At 37.1% G+C, this 14,254-nt stretch overlaps 1 protein-coding gene across 2 annotated transcripts; it reads left to right on the forward strand.

Annotated features, from left to right (window-relative positions):
• Positions 1-1,261: 1,261 nt before the first annotated feature.
• BBS5 (Bardet-Biedl syndrome 5) lies at positions 1,262-13,940 on the forward strand. 2 transcript variants are annotated; one of them, XM_054830514.1, is made up of 12 exons: positions 1,262-1,366; positions 3,010-3,112; positions 3,946-4,007; positions 5,872-5,921; positions 6,601-6,728; positions 7,466-7,601; positions 8,580-8,675; positions 9,198-9,260; positions 10,104-10,238; positions 10,354-10,437; positions 12,250-12,273; positions 12,376-13,940. In XM_054830514.1, the coding sequence occupies exons 2-12, from the start codon at positions 3,081-3,083 to the stop codon at positions 12,475-12,477; spliced, it is 912 nt and encodes a 303-aa protein (XP_054686489.1). In that variant the 5' UTR covers positions 1,262-1,366; positions 3,010-3,080; the 3' UTR covers positions 12,478-13,940. The 2 variants fall into 2 exon arrangements, with proteins under 2 accessions (XP_054686489.1, XP_054686488.1); XM_054830513.1 differs by having other exon boundaries at positions 1,268-1,366; positions 3,010-3,092; positions 3,942-4,007.
• The last annotated feature ends 314 nt before the right edge of the window (positions 13,941-14,254 follow it).

Below are 14,254 nucleotides of genomic sequence, written 5' to 3' on the forward strand. Positions count from 1 at the left end.
AAAGAATTTTTTAAACTTATGTTCAAAACATCAAATGCAGTGTAGAGTTTATTCTTTATTGCCTGTCACTGTCATATTGCTTTTTACATTTATGTCTCTCTGTATATGATGTATTTCCTATTACTTGACTTATATACTTAAAAGCTTGTTTCTAATAAAACATTTCTGGTTTTACTGCCATGACAGACAATGCATAATGTTACCTTTACAGGACTAAAAACTTATCTCACAGCTAAATTACTCTATGTAATGTGCTCCTGATGATGTAACTGGATTTCTGCTGCAGTCCTTAACAAGACTGAACATCTCAGATTAGGCACAGCTGCATATGAAACCCAATGGTCATTTTTGGTTTGGTTTGTGGGGTTTTTTACCTGAACAAATGGTAGGTTCAGCATATCAACAAAAAATGGAATTTAGCCTCGAGCCAAACACCCGCTCCCCTTCCTACTTCAAGATCCGCACTCCTGCCGGGGCCGCAGCAGAGGCACGCTGTTCTTCCCACCAGCGCAGGAGGACACAGGGCAGAGGGACAGGAAGAGGAGGAGGAACAGGCAGTGCTGATGGCTTTTTTTACTTCATTGAGTTTGTATTGACTTCTTCATAGGCTGAACAGCCTCCTCACAAATTCCAGAATCAGCTCCAGAGAAAAAACTGTCAAAGGATGAGCTTCTTCCTATGATTCCTACGTATTTATTTATTTCAAAGTGGTAGGATACTGCAAATAAAATTTGACTAGATAAAATTTTCAAGTTTTTCCAAATTAAAAACATTATGATACATACCATCCACGTTAAAAAAAAAAACCTCAAAAAACCCCCAAAACTCAGGACTTAAAAATGTAATTTACCAAGTAAGCGAGGGTTTCACAGACTTTAGGTTTACGGGCTGTATGGGGCTTTGGTTTAATGATTGTTCACGGTAGTACAGACATTACCTTGTACCAGACAAAACTAAGACGTGAGGAAAAGCTGCAACAACTACATGTTCCAACGACTCAGAGCACTCCGCTCTTCTTCACAAAACGTTCACAAACGCCAGGCAGTTGCCGCTGCCGCTACTGTACAACCTCGCCGCCGCGCCGGCCACAGCACACGACGGCCAGAGCGGGAAAAACGCCGAACAGTCCCGGCCCCACCCGCGGCCGCTACCTCAGCGAGCCGGGGGTGGGGCTAGCGCAAGAGGGAGAGCGGATGGCCCCCCACGTGCAGCACCGTAGCCAATCCCGATCGCTGCGGGAGCGCGAGACACCACCCCCGTTGCCACGGCGGCGCGCGGACTCGCCGGAGAGAGCAGCCGCAGCCATGAGCGCGGTGCTGGACGTGTTGTGGGAGGACAGGGATGTCCGCTTCGACATTTCCCCGCAGTGAGTGTTGTTGTCCTGCCCTCCCCTTACAGCAGGGCTTTCAGACCCGTCCGGCGTCTGTCAGTAGGCTGAGCGCTGTGTCTCAGTAGGCTGAGCGCGGCCGCCATTAGTGGCGCGGTGCATGCTGGGAGGCTTCCCAGTGTGGCGGCGCGGGGGGGGGGGAGCGTGTTTTCCTGGGAGGGCGGGAGAAGGCTTGTGTGGCCTTTGAGACTCGGGTGGGCTGGCTGGGGAGTTTTTGGTAGGTGGAGTCTAGTCACCGTTTCCAATCTATAAAAGAAAAGAAAAAAATTGAAAGGAAAAAAAAAAGGTTGCACACAGGAGGATTGAGGTAACTAGCGTTACCTGGCGCTGAGAAGTAAAAACAAACTTAGGGTCTGTGCCCCTGCCGTGATGTTGGCAGCCTGAGCTGACGGAAACGCAGTGGCTGTGCAGCCTGCGAGGGGACAGAGCTGAAGGGCTGCCACGTACATCCTCGTGGAGGCAGTGCTTCCTCACTCCTGTGGGCCTTGACCTCTGATGAGCTGTCGGCCTTATCTGAAACATAAAACTTCTGCTCTGGTTTCTGTGGCTTCCCTGCATAGTTTTTGTAATACAGAGCTACAAATTAGCAGCTGGTTGGTGATGATTTTGGGGGTGGAGGCTGAAAGTGTGCTATCGTGCTTCATCTCCTTCCTACACAGTTGACCCTACTGAGAACACCCCTTGTCCCTCAGACATGCTGCCTGCTGTAATTTTAAAAACAGGAAATTGTATCTTGGATGTTTAAGTAGTTCTATCTTATGTTCTTGTAGAATTATCATGTAGACAGAGCCTACTTCCATATTTTCTTTAATGCTAATGTTACTATTCTTGCTACCTCCTGTCTAGTATCTTTTATGCTGTTCTGGTGATGTATTGTTGAGTCAGTACCTACTGTCTCGATCCTGTTCTGCAGTAGTATCATGGAATTCTCCTCCTGATAATGCATCTTGTTTCTGTTATGCCAATACACTGAAGAGTTTTGACTGCTTTACACAATACAATTAAAATACAGCAAAATTTCACACTACATCTGTTGTTATGTAATTAAGTGGTTAGACCAGTTAAATCAAGCAAAATACAAAAAAAAAAAACCCAAATCTGAACCACAAAGGCCAAACCACACCCTTTGTGGAAAATGTAGGAGAGCATTTCACGTGTCAGTATACATCTGGTATTTCCCTTTCTGGCATCTATTCTTTCCTGAGCCTAGCTCCACTCCTTATGACCTAAAAGTACCGCAAGAGGCAACAAAATATCCATTAAAAATTATGTGAATGCATTTTTTTTTTTGCTTTTCCCTCCCGTTTTCACACACTTTCTCCCTATTTTGGGGTATAGTTTGCTTAGTCACACTTGCTATATAATTATAATATTCACCATTATAATTTAATAATAATGGTACTAATATTTTTTGTATGCCAGGTGTAGTGATAACAAATTCAGATGTATGTTGATTTGTGTGCATGTGCGCATATGTGGATTTTTCATTGTATGATGCACGAAGCAGAAAAAGGAGAAATGAAAGTGAAGTGGGGAAACAGAAATGGTCGTCTTTTCGAGGATAAATCTAATCATTTTCTTTAGGTAATTTTTTTCCTTCTTTTTTTTTCTTTTTCTTTTAGACAGATGAAAATGAGACCTGGAGAGGTCCTTATAGACTGCTTAGAGTCTGTTGAAGATACTAAAGGAAACAATGGAGACAGAGGTAACTGCAAACTCAGGGAAGTTGTAAACTTTCTAATATTCAACCTGTGTAGGTTCATGAAAGCCCCGTCTGGTTTCCATTGAACTCAGTATCAGTGTTCTGTTGCAGAAAATAGATCCTACCTGTTTCACACATCTCTCCCCTTGGAGTATTTTCAAATAGGATCTCTTTTTCAAAGTTATAGGAAGATAATAATCTTGTCTCAGAATTTCTTTAGAACTGAAAGCCTCGTAAGAATAATCCATTTATAAACGTTGTGGTGCTTTTTTACTGTATTCCTCTTTAATGCTTAGTTTTTCCTATCCTGGTTTAAACTGAATCAGTAAGGAATATATATACAGTGTGCAAGGGCATGAAGCTGCCAGCAAGCTGCGATGACCCTTGCTGGGGCTGGATGTGCTGCTGTACAGGGTACAGAATTGAAGAAATTTGCATGTGACATAAAGGGGTGAGGTTATTCATGAAGACAGCTGTGACAGTTAACTCACTGCCTTCCCTTTCTCCTCCCCAGAGCACTTCTGCACTGATTATGTCTCTGCATTTTTACCATAGGCAGGTGGATGTGAAATCAATAACTGTTACTGGTTTGGTTTTGAGGAATGCTGGTATATATATTTGAAGTTGCTTCATTTGTTCTTTGCTGGATTTTCTCTCCTAGCCTTCAAAAAAAAAAAAAAAAGTGTTTAGTGATTTTTCTCCTGGGGTGTCCTGTGCTATTTTTCTTTTTCTTATCAAGGAGAAGGAATATTCTGGTGTTTCAAAACTAGAGGTAAATACATACCACAGAATGGAACATTTAATTTAATGGAAGTTATTCAGATTAAAAATATCTACACTTTTTATTTCCAGGTAGACTGCTTGTGACAAATTTGCGGATTATTTGGCGCTCATTGTCATTGCCCAGAGTCAATCTTTGTAAGTATCATCTTCTGTTAAACAGCTGCAAATTTTGTGTTTCCTTTGTGGTGGCATGCTATTCTTTCACAATAGTATAGATTACAGAATAGTAAAGTATAGTTCTATTGCTCTGTAAAGGCTGAAATAAACTGTTGCTAATTAATGTATTTCTACTATAGGAGCTGTTAAAATAATTCATGGCAAAATATTAATATTCAATGTTAATTTATCAGAACAAAAGTTGAAGAGTACTTCAGATGTATTTTTCATTTGGCCTGTGTGGTATTAATTCATTTTTCTAGGAAGAAACAAAAGTTTGAGTTTCTTCACGCCTTGCTTTTACTTGTACCTCTTATTGCCACCTATTTATTCACATTTTGTATTGCCCTAGTTTTATTCCCCACAACCACCCGCCTTTCCAAATTTACTATTGTAAGCTCTGAATAAGCTTCTAATTTTAACTGTATGAGTAGCTAGCAGGTCTACTTATATGTTATTTAGTTTAATTTGCTGAAACAAAGGTAGGACGCATTTACTTTGTACCAAATTATTTCCAGTGCTCAGTTCCCAATAGCCAATCAATATTGTATTCTGTTCGTAATGTAAAAAATAAACTTATGCCCTCTGCCTTCTTGCTCTTCTGCATTTGCTGTCTCATACATGCACGCACATACAAGTGTGTGCACACACTGCTACTTTTATATGTATTTATAAAATAAATAAATAAAAATAGTTGCCTGTGTATTTAAGTTTTAAATTAGCCCTTTTTAGAGGCGATCACAAAGAAACCTATAGAGTAGTTCAGCCCTACAGAACCTCAAGGAAGTCTAACCTATGGCTTTTAGAGTTTAAAATACTCTCTAGCTTTCAAGATAATGCACTATTTCTTACTTTAACAAAATATATAGACAAAAAAATTAATATTTTATTGGATGCCATTTTTGACCATTGCCGTTTCTTTTAGTTTTAGAAAATTCTCACAGGCAACCTAGGAAATAGTCTTTTTCTGGTATTTTCATAAGTATTAATTCCTTGAAGACTGAATATTCTTATCTACATAACTGCTGCCACATCTGAGATTTTGGAGAAGCAGAATCTTCCCAAAGCAAATTCTAGTTCTCCTTTAATAATTTACACAACCTGGCTGTGCTACTATTGGTATCAGTAGCAGGATTGTCATTGACGTTCAAATTTAGCCCAGCACCATTTTAGTGCATCCATTTATTTTAGGAAGAATGGCTGGATTGTTTCTGGTTTTATTTTGTTTCCAAGCACTACTGTAGAAGAGGCAAAATGAAATTTATAACTGTTTTCTCCTCTTATTCTTTTTGTTTCTTTTCCACTTATACTTTGCATTTTGCTGCTTTTATTCTTTGTCATCTCATTAGCTCTTCTTCTACAAAGTATTATATCAATGTAGAAAGTTTTATTTATAAGGGTAAAATTTATGGGCAACATCATGATGAAACAGACCTTCTTGAGGCAACAGTCAAATGCTGAAACAAGGGAAATTCTGATTAGATATTAGGAGAAAAACATTCACAATGATGGCAGTCAAACAGTGGAACAGGTTCCCAGCGTGGTTGTGGAATCTCCTTCTTTGGAAATATTCAGAACTCAATTGGACAGTAACCTGAGCAGCCAGATGGAGTTGGTCCTGCTTTGAGAAGAGCATTGGACCAGACAACCTCCCAAGGTCCTTTCCAGCTTAAATTAGTCTTTGATTTTGTGATGAGGGCCCAGACCATTAACCATAAGGTGTAATTCTCACAAATAGCATCCAAAGCTGTACTACAAAATTCAATATCGTACTTTGTAATTTTGACTATTATTTTTTCTTGTTCTCAAAACTGTTCTTTTTTTTTCTTCCCCTAACTTGTAGCTGTTGGTTACAACTGCATTATAAATATAACTACAAGAACTGCCAACTCTGTAAGTTTCAAAAAACACTTTTTAAAATAATAGAAGAAGCTGTAACTCATTCTTTATACTTATTGCACTATATCAACAATAATCTGAAGGTTTACTTGCAAGAACAGTAATAGAATAGTAATGAAAGTTTAGTTCTAAAAGTTGAGAGAGTTTTACATTTGTGTGTGTTTAGGCAGTAAAACTCATGTACTCACACTGTTTGGTGATTCTTCTCCCCTCTAGGTAAGTCAAGCACATGTTGGCTCATGGTGTCTAAATTTAAAAAAGGTCTAGAGAGGGACTATTTTTGCGTAAAAAAAGCTCTCAAGTACATTGCCTGAATTACATGCAACCGTGAAACCATTTGTTTGGCCTGCAGCAAAGAACTAGCAGGGAAATTATGTAGATTCCCCAGGCAGCCACATGGGAACAAAGCCAAAAATACTGTTTCAGTCATGATATTGCAAATGCATAGTAGGTGGGTTTCATTAGTTCTAATGTTGATTGGAGTGCTAGTTTCTCAAAAAAAAAAAAAAAAGAGTTCAGTTGATGACAGGAGTAAATCAGTGGTAGAATTAGGAGTATACCTTCAGATATACTATTTAGAACAAGAATTTAGAAAATATGTCAAGATTATTTATTGCCTGTACAGTAAAGCTACTATATTGTCAAAATGTTACATTTCATTTTTTCCTTACAGAAATTACGAGGGCAGACAGAAGCTCTGTATATATTGACTAAATGTAACAATACACGGTTTGAGTTCATATTTACCAATGTTGTCCCCGGGAGTCCCAGACTCTTCACTTCAGTTATTGCTGTACACAGGTAGCATACTTAAAATAGTGCTTGTTCATTTACAAAATTCAGTTAATCAAATATGTGTGATTACTACTGCTGATGGACCAAGTATATAACTGCCCATATTTAACATTCAGAAAACTTTCCCAAAAGAGGAGAACACAATCTCTGGAAGGAAGGGAGAGAATGATCACAAATTCTAGTAGATAACTGTGCATAATGAAACTGAATATGTATTAATACCAATCATTGATTGCAGTTTAGACACCTTGTGTGTATAAACAATCTGAACAAATAAAAGTACAAAAGAGCTAATTTCAGTGTGCATATTCTATCTGTAATTTCTGTCTGTAATCATTTCCCATAATTTTGGACCTTGTCATGGAAATGAAGAGTTAAATCCTGGTCAAAATTCTAAATGACTACAAAACAGTGGATGTTTCCCACCTAAAGATAAGTCATCTGAATAAATGTGTGCATAATACATTACCATAGGCCTCTATTTAAGAGCTATGGAATACATGAACAATACAAGAGATCAAAGCAGATGTAAAAAACCAAAACTTTTAAGTTTAAAGAGAACTTCATTAAGGAAAGCTGAAATATAATGGTTTTCATTGATGAAGTTTTAACAGTACTCATTTCTGTGCAACATGGTGGCAAGAAAAGTTGAAAATATACAACATTTCATATTGGTGCTAAAACAAACAGTAAATATAATAGAAAACACTGAAGTGGTAACGTGTGTTTTTTATTTTTTGCAGAGCTTATGAAACTTCTAAAATGTATCGTGATCTGAAGCTGAGAAGTGCATTGATTCAAAACAAGCAACTGAGATTATTACCACAAGAACAAATATATGATAAAATCAATGGAGTTTGGAATTTGTCAAGTGACCAGGTATAGTGAAAAATGAGACTGTTGACTACAGCCAAGTTAAAATGTTCTGGCTTTCATCTAGCAATTGTACTACTGTAGCTTCATATCCTCAAAGGAATTACCCTTAATTCAGTTCATCAGCTGATGCTTGCGGAGTAGCTGATTCCATATATTTGCTACTCAGTACAACAACGTCTCTTCTTGGCAACCTGAAGTCTATGTGACCCTGCTAATATGCAAGGAACTGGATACACAGTTCTTGTTAAAAAGCTAGGAGTCTAAAGTTATGTATCATCCTGAAAGACAATCATGTTGTTTCCAAAGTGCTCTGCTGAATATTTGTATGTTTATGTGCAGCTTTGACTACAGTGTAAGACTGTATTTGATTATCAGAAATGGAAAATATTGGAATAGGAATCTATGTCTTAAAACATGGAAAAGTAAAGACTTTAAGGAAAAAATAGAAAACATTTCTATTATTTTACAGGGCATTAGTTGCAAGTATTTCCCAGAGCCATGAAACAAAATGGGAACTGTTATTTCTGTCTCTGCAATTTTAGTCCAGAATGGAAATAGGATCCATCCTCACAAGCTAAAAAGTTCTCCTCTCTACATTCCCTTGGCACGCATCTCCACAATTGCCTAAGTTTAACCCACATGCCATTATAATTACGCTATACGCCAATTACAGATCTGTACAGTTAAGAACACTCTCAGATGCTTCATGTACTCCCATGAGGTCTGCTGTGCTGTGATTTGATCCTGCTTTGCTGCGGTAATAGGTACTCCCAGCTATTTTCACCACTGGGGTGTTGTATCCTTTAAAGATTGGATCTTGCTTCCTTGCATTTCAACTGGGTTTGGTGGGAAAGAATCAGGCTTTTATTGAATTAAATATGAAGCTGTATCCTTGTGTTTAAATGGATAGCAGTAATCATCATGTTTGGAAAAAAATTCTCTATACTTCAAAGCAGTTCTAACATACCTTTTCTTTAATAGGGAAACTTGGGAACATTTTTTATTACTAATGTGAGAATAGTTTGGCATGCAAATATGAATGACAGCTTTAATGTCAGCATACCATATCTACAAATTGTAAGTATCTTCAAACAACCATTTTCAAAATGAAATGGCATAAGTTCAAGTCTTCAGTTAAAACTCCCAGCTCATCAAAATTAGTATTTCATGTGCCACAGTCCAGGAGGATTTTAGTCTTACCAGCATCAACCACAGGGTAGATTTTTTTTTTTTCTGTCCAGATTAATTGGGGGCTTTTATAGGCAGGTACAGATATTGAAAATGGCTTGTATTTCCAATTTTCAAACTATTTACTATGATGCTTCCTGCCACCTACACTGGGATTAATGATCTGTGAACCCAAAGTTCAGAAATGAACTGTTACCACTGTTACTGCTTCTGATAAAAACACTTTTCCCTGAGGTTCAGGGGTTCAGATTTGTAATGGTAAATGGGAGGGAATGCTGGTAGCCAAGCTTCTAGAATCAGTAATTGTAATTAGTACAGTGTTTAAAAAAAAAAAATATATATATAAAAAGCAGATTTTTGTCAAATAATTCCAAAATTTTTAACAAACAGTTTTCACCTCTTTACCATTAGCGTTCAATAAAAATAAGAGATTCAAAGTTTGGCTTGGCACTTGTGATAGAGAGTTCCCAGCAGGTAAGAAGCTTTAATAGCCTTTTTTCATTGGTTACATTTTTATATATAATAGTTCTCTAATTCTGAAATGTTACAGGGCTATTTTTAAAGTATTTAGAGTGTTCCTTCTGTGTGGCCTTTTGAACACAACTTTTAAAAGTCCTCTTTGCGCTGCTTAAAATGTCTGTATGTTAAGGTCAGTATAGCTATTGTGAGTTATGGTTTATCTAAGCAAAGCAACAATAGGCCAGCATGACTAGTGAAAATAAAGTAATATAACCATTAAAAACAGTGTCTTCTGACAGATTATCTTTGGGATCTAATTACTTCTATACTTAATTAAGACCACTATTTTTAATCTTTTTCACTTGTGTATGTGTTTTGTTCTAAGAGACAAAATTATTTTTCTTCAATTTGACCTTAATCAGAAATGCTTTTAATGGCGAATTTTTTTTTTAAGTTCAACTAACTATTTACTCTATCTGAAAGCTTCTTTAATAACAACATCAACATCTAACAGGCTAAACATTTGCTGACTAGCTAGGAATAATTAGTATCACTGCAGAATTTCTCCCACCCTTGTTTGCTTTTGGTTTTCTGTGTAAGAAGTTTATTCCTCATTTATATAATGGGCTAACAGTTAAAAGCTTATTTACCTCACAGAGAAACATTGTCATTGTTTTTATTTCACCCATGGTTTAAGTGGTGGAATGAAAATAAGGTCATACCAAAACACAAATAATGTTTTATCAGCAAACTGAAATTTGCTAATATTAAACTACAGATCCCTAACAAGAGGAAAAGCATGCTTAATTAATAAGCTACAATAATAAATACATGTTTTCTTTTTTCTCTGTTATATAGAGTGGAGGATATGTACTTGGTTTTAAAATAGACCCCGTGGAGAAACTGCAAGAGGCAGTGAAAGAAATTAATTCCCTTCACAGAGTTTATTCAGCTAACCCTATATTTGGAGTAGATTATGAAATGGAAGAAAAGGTACTCTACTCATTTATTTTAAATTAGATACAATATTGTGTTAACAGCAGTAATAAAATTATATTAAACATATTAGATATGTGGATTTACTTACTTCAGTGTGTTTAATTTGCAGCCTCAACCTCTGGAAGACCTAACAGTGGAGCAGGTTCAAGATGATGTGGAAATAGAATCTGATGAACATACGGATGCTTTTGTGGTAAGATGATCCACAGAAAATTAAAAAAAAAATAAAATTCTTGTTTGGTCATTCAAAAGTAAGCAATGTACAGCTGTAATCCTCTATTAAAGATAAGCTATAACTGAACTTTCTGTATTTAAAACACACCTACATGTCTGTCATTCAAAATCCTGATTACTACAGGAATTTATTCTGTGTATGGATTTTTAACTTAAGAACAAACTATTATTCAAAATAAATAGTAGTAGATATTTAAAGTAATAGTTGTGTATAGTTTCTCAACACAGTAAGATCAGGAATAGCTTGAAAACCAGCAGTATAATACAATCAAATACATTATATTAAAACAAGTCTTCCTTCTCTTGGAGCAGATGAATAGATGGTGATATCTGTACGCTCAACATTCATCTAAGATTCAAACTTGAAAGATTTTTAGAAAGGCAGCAATAATTTTGAGTCACTTCTGACAACCTTTGCACTCCTGACATTACCAGTTTAGAAAACTATTTTAGTATCTGTCTCCCATTATTTCAGGAAAATTTACTTTTCAATGCATTAGGTTGCTTAATGACCTTCTTTCTAGAGTTTGCAAATTTACTGTGCAACCCAATGACACCTGCCTGCATAATTGACTGCACAGGTAGACTGCCTGTGTTTTCAAGTGCTGGCCTTGACGCATTGACCATTCACATATTTTCTTAATTCCTCTCTGAAATTTGGTAAATTAGCACTGCTAGCACCAAACTTATTTCCACCTTCTTTTCTTTTGCTAATATTTATTGATGCACATAAGCCCTTATCTCTTCTTTTCCCTCCTTTTTCCTCACTTTTTGCCTTTTCTTCTTCATTTTTGTACATTTTTATTCAGTCTTCAACATGGTTGAAGACCTACCTTTTCCTTAAAGGTAGATTCTGTTTGCTGTATTGGTGCCTTTGTCATGTGGATTAAATAACTGTGCTTTGCATATTCTAAAGCAAAAATTGGAAGCTGTAAATTACTAGAAGGTGGTTGCTCTAGGAGACACTGATTGTCCAGGACTCAAGGAGTGGCTCCACACCGCTATTCCATGACACTTGACAGCTGTGATGCTATTCTGTAGAGTCTTGTATAGCTTGAGATCCAGCTGAGCATGAAAATGCTTCCTTTGCTGCCCCTCACCAGTCCATAGGGGCAGGTCTTTGGGGTAAATAGGAAGATCTAGAGCCTGCTGGTCCAGAGAATTCTAGAGCTGTGGACATTTTCAGAGACCTGATTTCTTGAAGAGTTAGAGCCTTAATTTCCACACACACAGAATGGGAAAGCTTGTTTCTCTTTCCCAGCTCTCTGCCTGAGAGTAGAAAAATTTGGTTAATTGTTCAGTTACTCTGTGTTAATTTCTTAGATTGAGTGTGATGTTGACTTATACATTTTTAGTTTTTGAAATTGCATAGTAAATGCTGCTGCACGTGAGACAGAAAATGCTAAGATGCTGTCAGTTTGCTTTCATATTAACATTTTATTACCTATAAAGTATTTGTCAGTGTAACAAACATAATATGAAAAATTAACCATTTAAAAATCTTTGATTATTATGATGAAAAATTCAAAGATTGGTGTTTAATGAAAAATAACTTAATCACCAACTCCTGTTAGAACCGTTTTGTAAATTGTTTCAACTTAGAAAAAAATCTGATCTTGTTTATAAAACAGAAATAAAAACCATACAGACTGGCTTGTTGAAGAAAACTTACAAATACAGTTTTGACCCCAAGGAATTATTAGCAAAATGGTTTTAGACTTTTTTTTTTTTTTTTACAAGGTTACGAGTTCTCTTTTTCTCTCTTTTGCAGGCTTACTTTGCTGATGAAAACAAGGTAAGAACACATTTTTTCATACTATCAAATTCATGTTGTTAAAATGGGATAATAAAAAGTACCTTCTGCTTTATTTTCTCTCGTCTCGTGCATTCAAAAAAGCAACATGATGGGGAGCCTGTTTTTTCAGAAGAACTAGGACTTGCAATAGAGAAGCTAAAGGACGGATTCACACTCCAGGGACTCTGGGAAGTAATGACCTGATTTAAATTGGCATGCCTTTGTTTCCTAAGCAAGGAAAGACGCTCGGTTCTTACTGGGCTTGTGAGATCTGTAGAAGACAATTTAGAAATACCAGAGTAGCAGAGGAAGAACATGGCAAAGCTAAAGAGCAGGCAAATACTAGATAATAAGCCCTGAGGATATATCATAAAGCAAAGATTATTCAAAACCCTCGTATGTGTAAAAGCTTTGTATTTATTGCAGTGTTTCTGTAAGTAGTGGAAGGACAACCAATACGGATTATAAGAAGGGGCGGGGCCGCAACTGCTGCAGGCAGTCACGTGTTCCCCACGTCCCCAGATGTCCCGCCCTTCCTCTGGTCATACGGTGCTTTGTCCGTCAGGACCTGGAAGTCCCGCCCCACTACATGTATGGTGGCTGCCATTTTAGTTTAGCCGCCATTACCTAAAATGTCATACCCCACGTTTTCATACGGCTTTGTGATTGGCTGAGTGCGGGTTTTGGCACACTTGTACCCTAGGGGGTTTTGGGCGTGATTGGCAGGACCAGCCACCCCATCCTGCTTCCCCTAGAAGGCTGTCAGAGCAGGAAGCCCCCTCCCCTCACCAATGCAAGGTTGGCCATGGTGCTTCAGCCACCATTTTATGGCAGGGAGCCACCATGTTTTTTACAACTTCGTGACCCATGTGTGTACATACTGCCCTGTGATTGGCTGCCAGGACCAGCCATGGCCTGCTATGTTACCTGGACGGATATCAGAAAAGAAAAATTCCAGTTGAGGTAGGGCAGTGTGTGGTATATAGTTTGATGCTCAATTTAAAGTATTCATGTATTTACACACAGGGATGTACTTTCTCGTAATGATTATATCTACATCAAATTTCCATAACTGGTTTAATGTTGTACAACATAGAAATATCATCATATGCAGAACACTCTGTATCTAGGCATATTGGCTGTATCATTGCAGTGGTGCTGTGCTACTGATAACTTTGATAAAAAGCAATACTGTTCCAAATATTAGTTTTCATCTCTCATAATTCTGTTAAATGTTCAGTACATCTTATTCCAGGTACTTAATTGCAATCTAGATAGCCTCATACAGTTTTTCCTTTTTTTTTTTGTCTAGAGCACTTTTTTTAAGGAATGATCTAGAAAAAAGTGCATACACAAATAGCTTCTCTGTCTGAGTCATTAGACCTTTACGATGTGTTAGAGAGAAATGAGTCATTTATTGTTTAAAGGAAGATGCAGCTGTTAGGTTTTTCTAGTGAGATAAGACCTCCGCGCTATTTTCTATAAGTGGAAAAAGTCAAATGAGCTCTCCTCTCAGCTGTTGTTTCAGCAGCTGACTGTTATAGTAAAGTAACTGGTGTGAATGTAATTGCGGTGTTTGTAGACAATCTTTCAAGGTATACGTTTTAATTAAATACTACCTATATTGAAAAGCAATCATGATTTTAATAAACTTTGGTTACGTTATACCTTGTTGTAGATCTTCCATTCGAATAGTTGTGTTTTGATCCTGTTTCCATTACATTCTAAGACCATTTTACCATGTGGGTAAAAAGCATTCTCTATATGGGCAAAATACAGTCCTTCATCGAGGTACATTAAACAACTTAAAAATTCAAAATTGTTTTGGATCTGTATTACCACCTTTAATAAAAATCTAAATGTTCCCAGTCTAAATTGTGAAACCTCCAACATAGATCTATTTTCTTCTAAATTCACATTGACTTTTCAAACTACTTGTCTGATTTGGGGCTTTTATAGTTTAAATTCAGATTTATTTTCT

This window comes from Grus americana, chromosome 6 (assembly GCF_028858705.1).
Source record: "Grus americana isolate bGruAme1 chromosome 6, bGruAme1.mat, whole genome shotgun sequence".
Classification (NCBI taxonomy): domain Eukaryota; kingdom Metazoa; phylum Chordata; class Aves; order Gruiformes; family Gruidae; genus Grus; species Grus americana.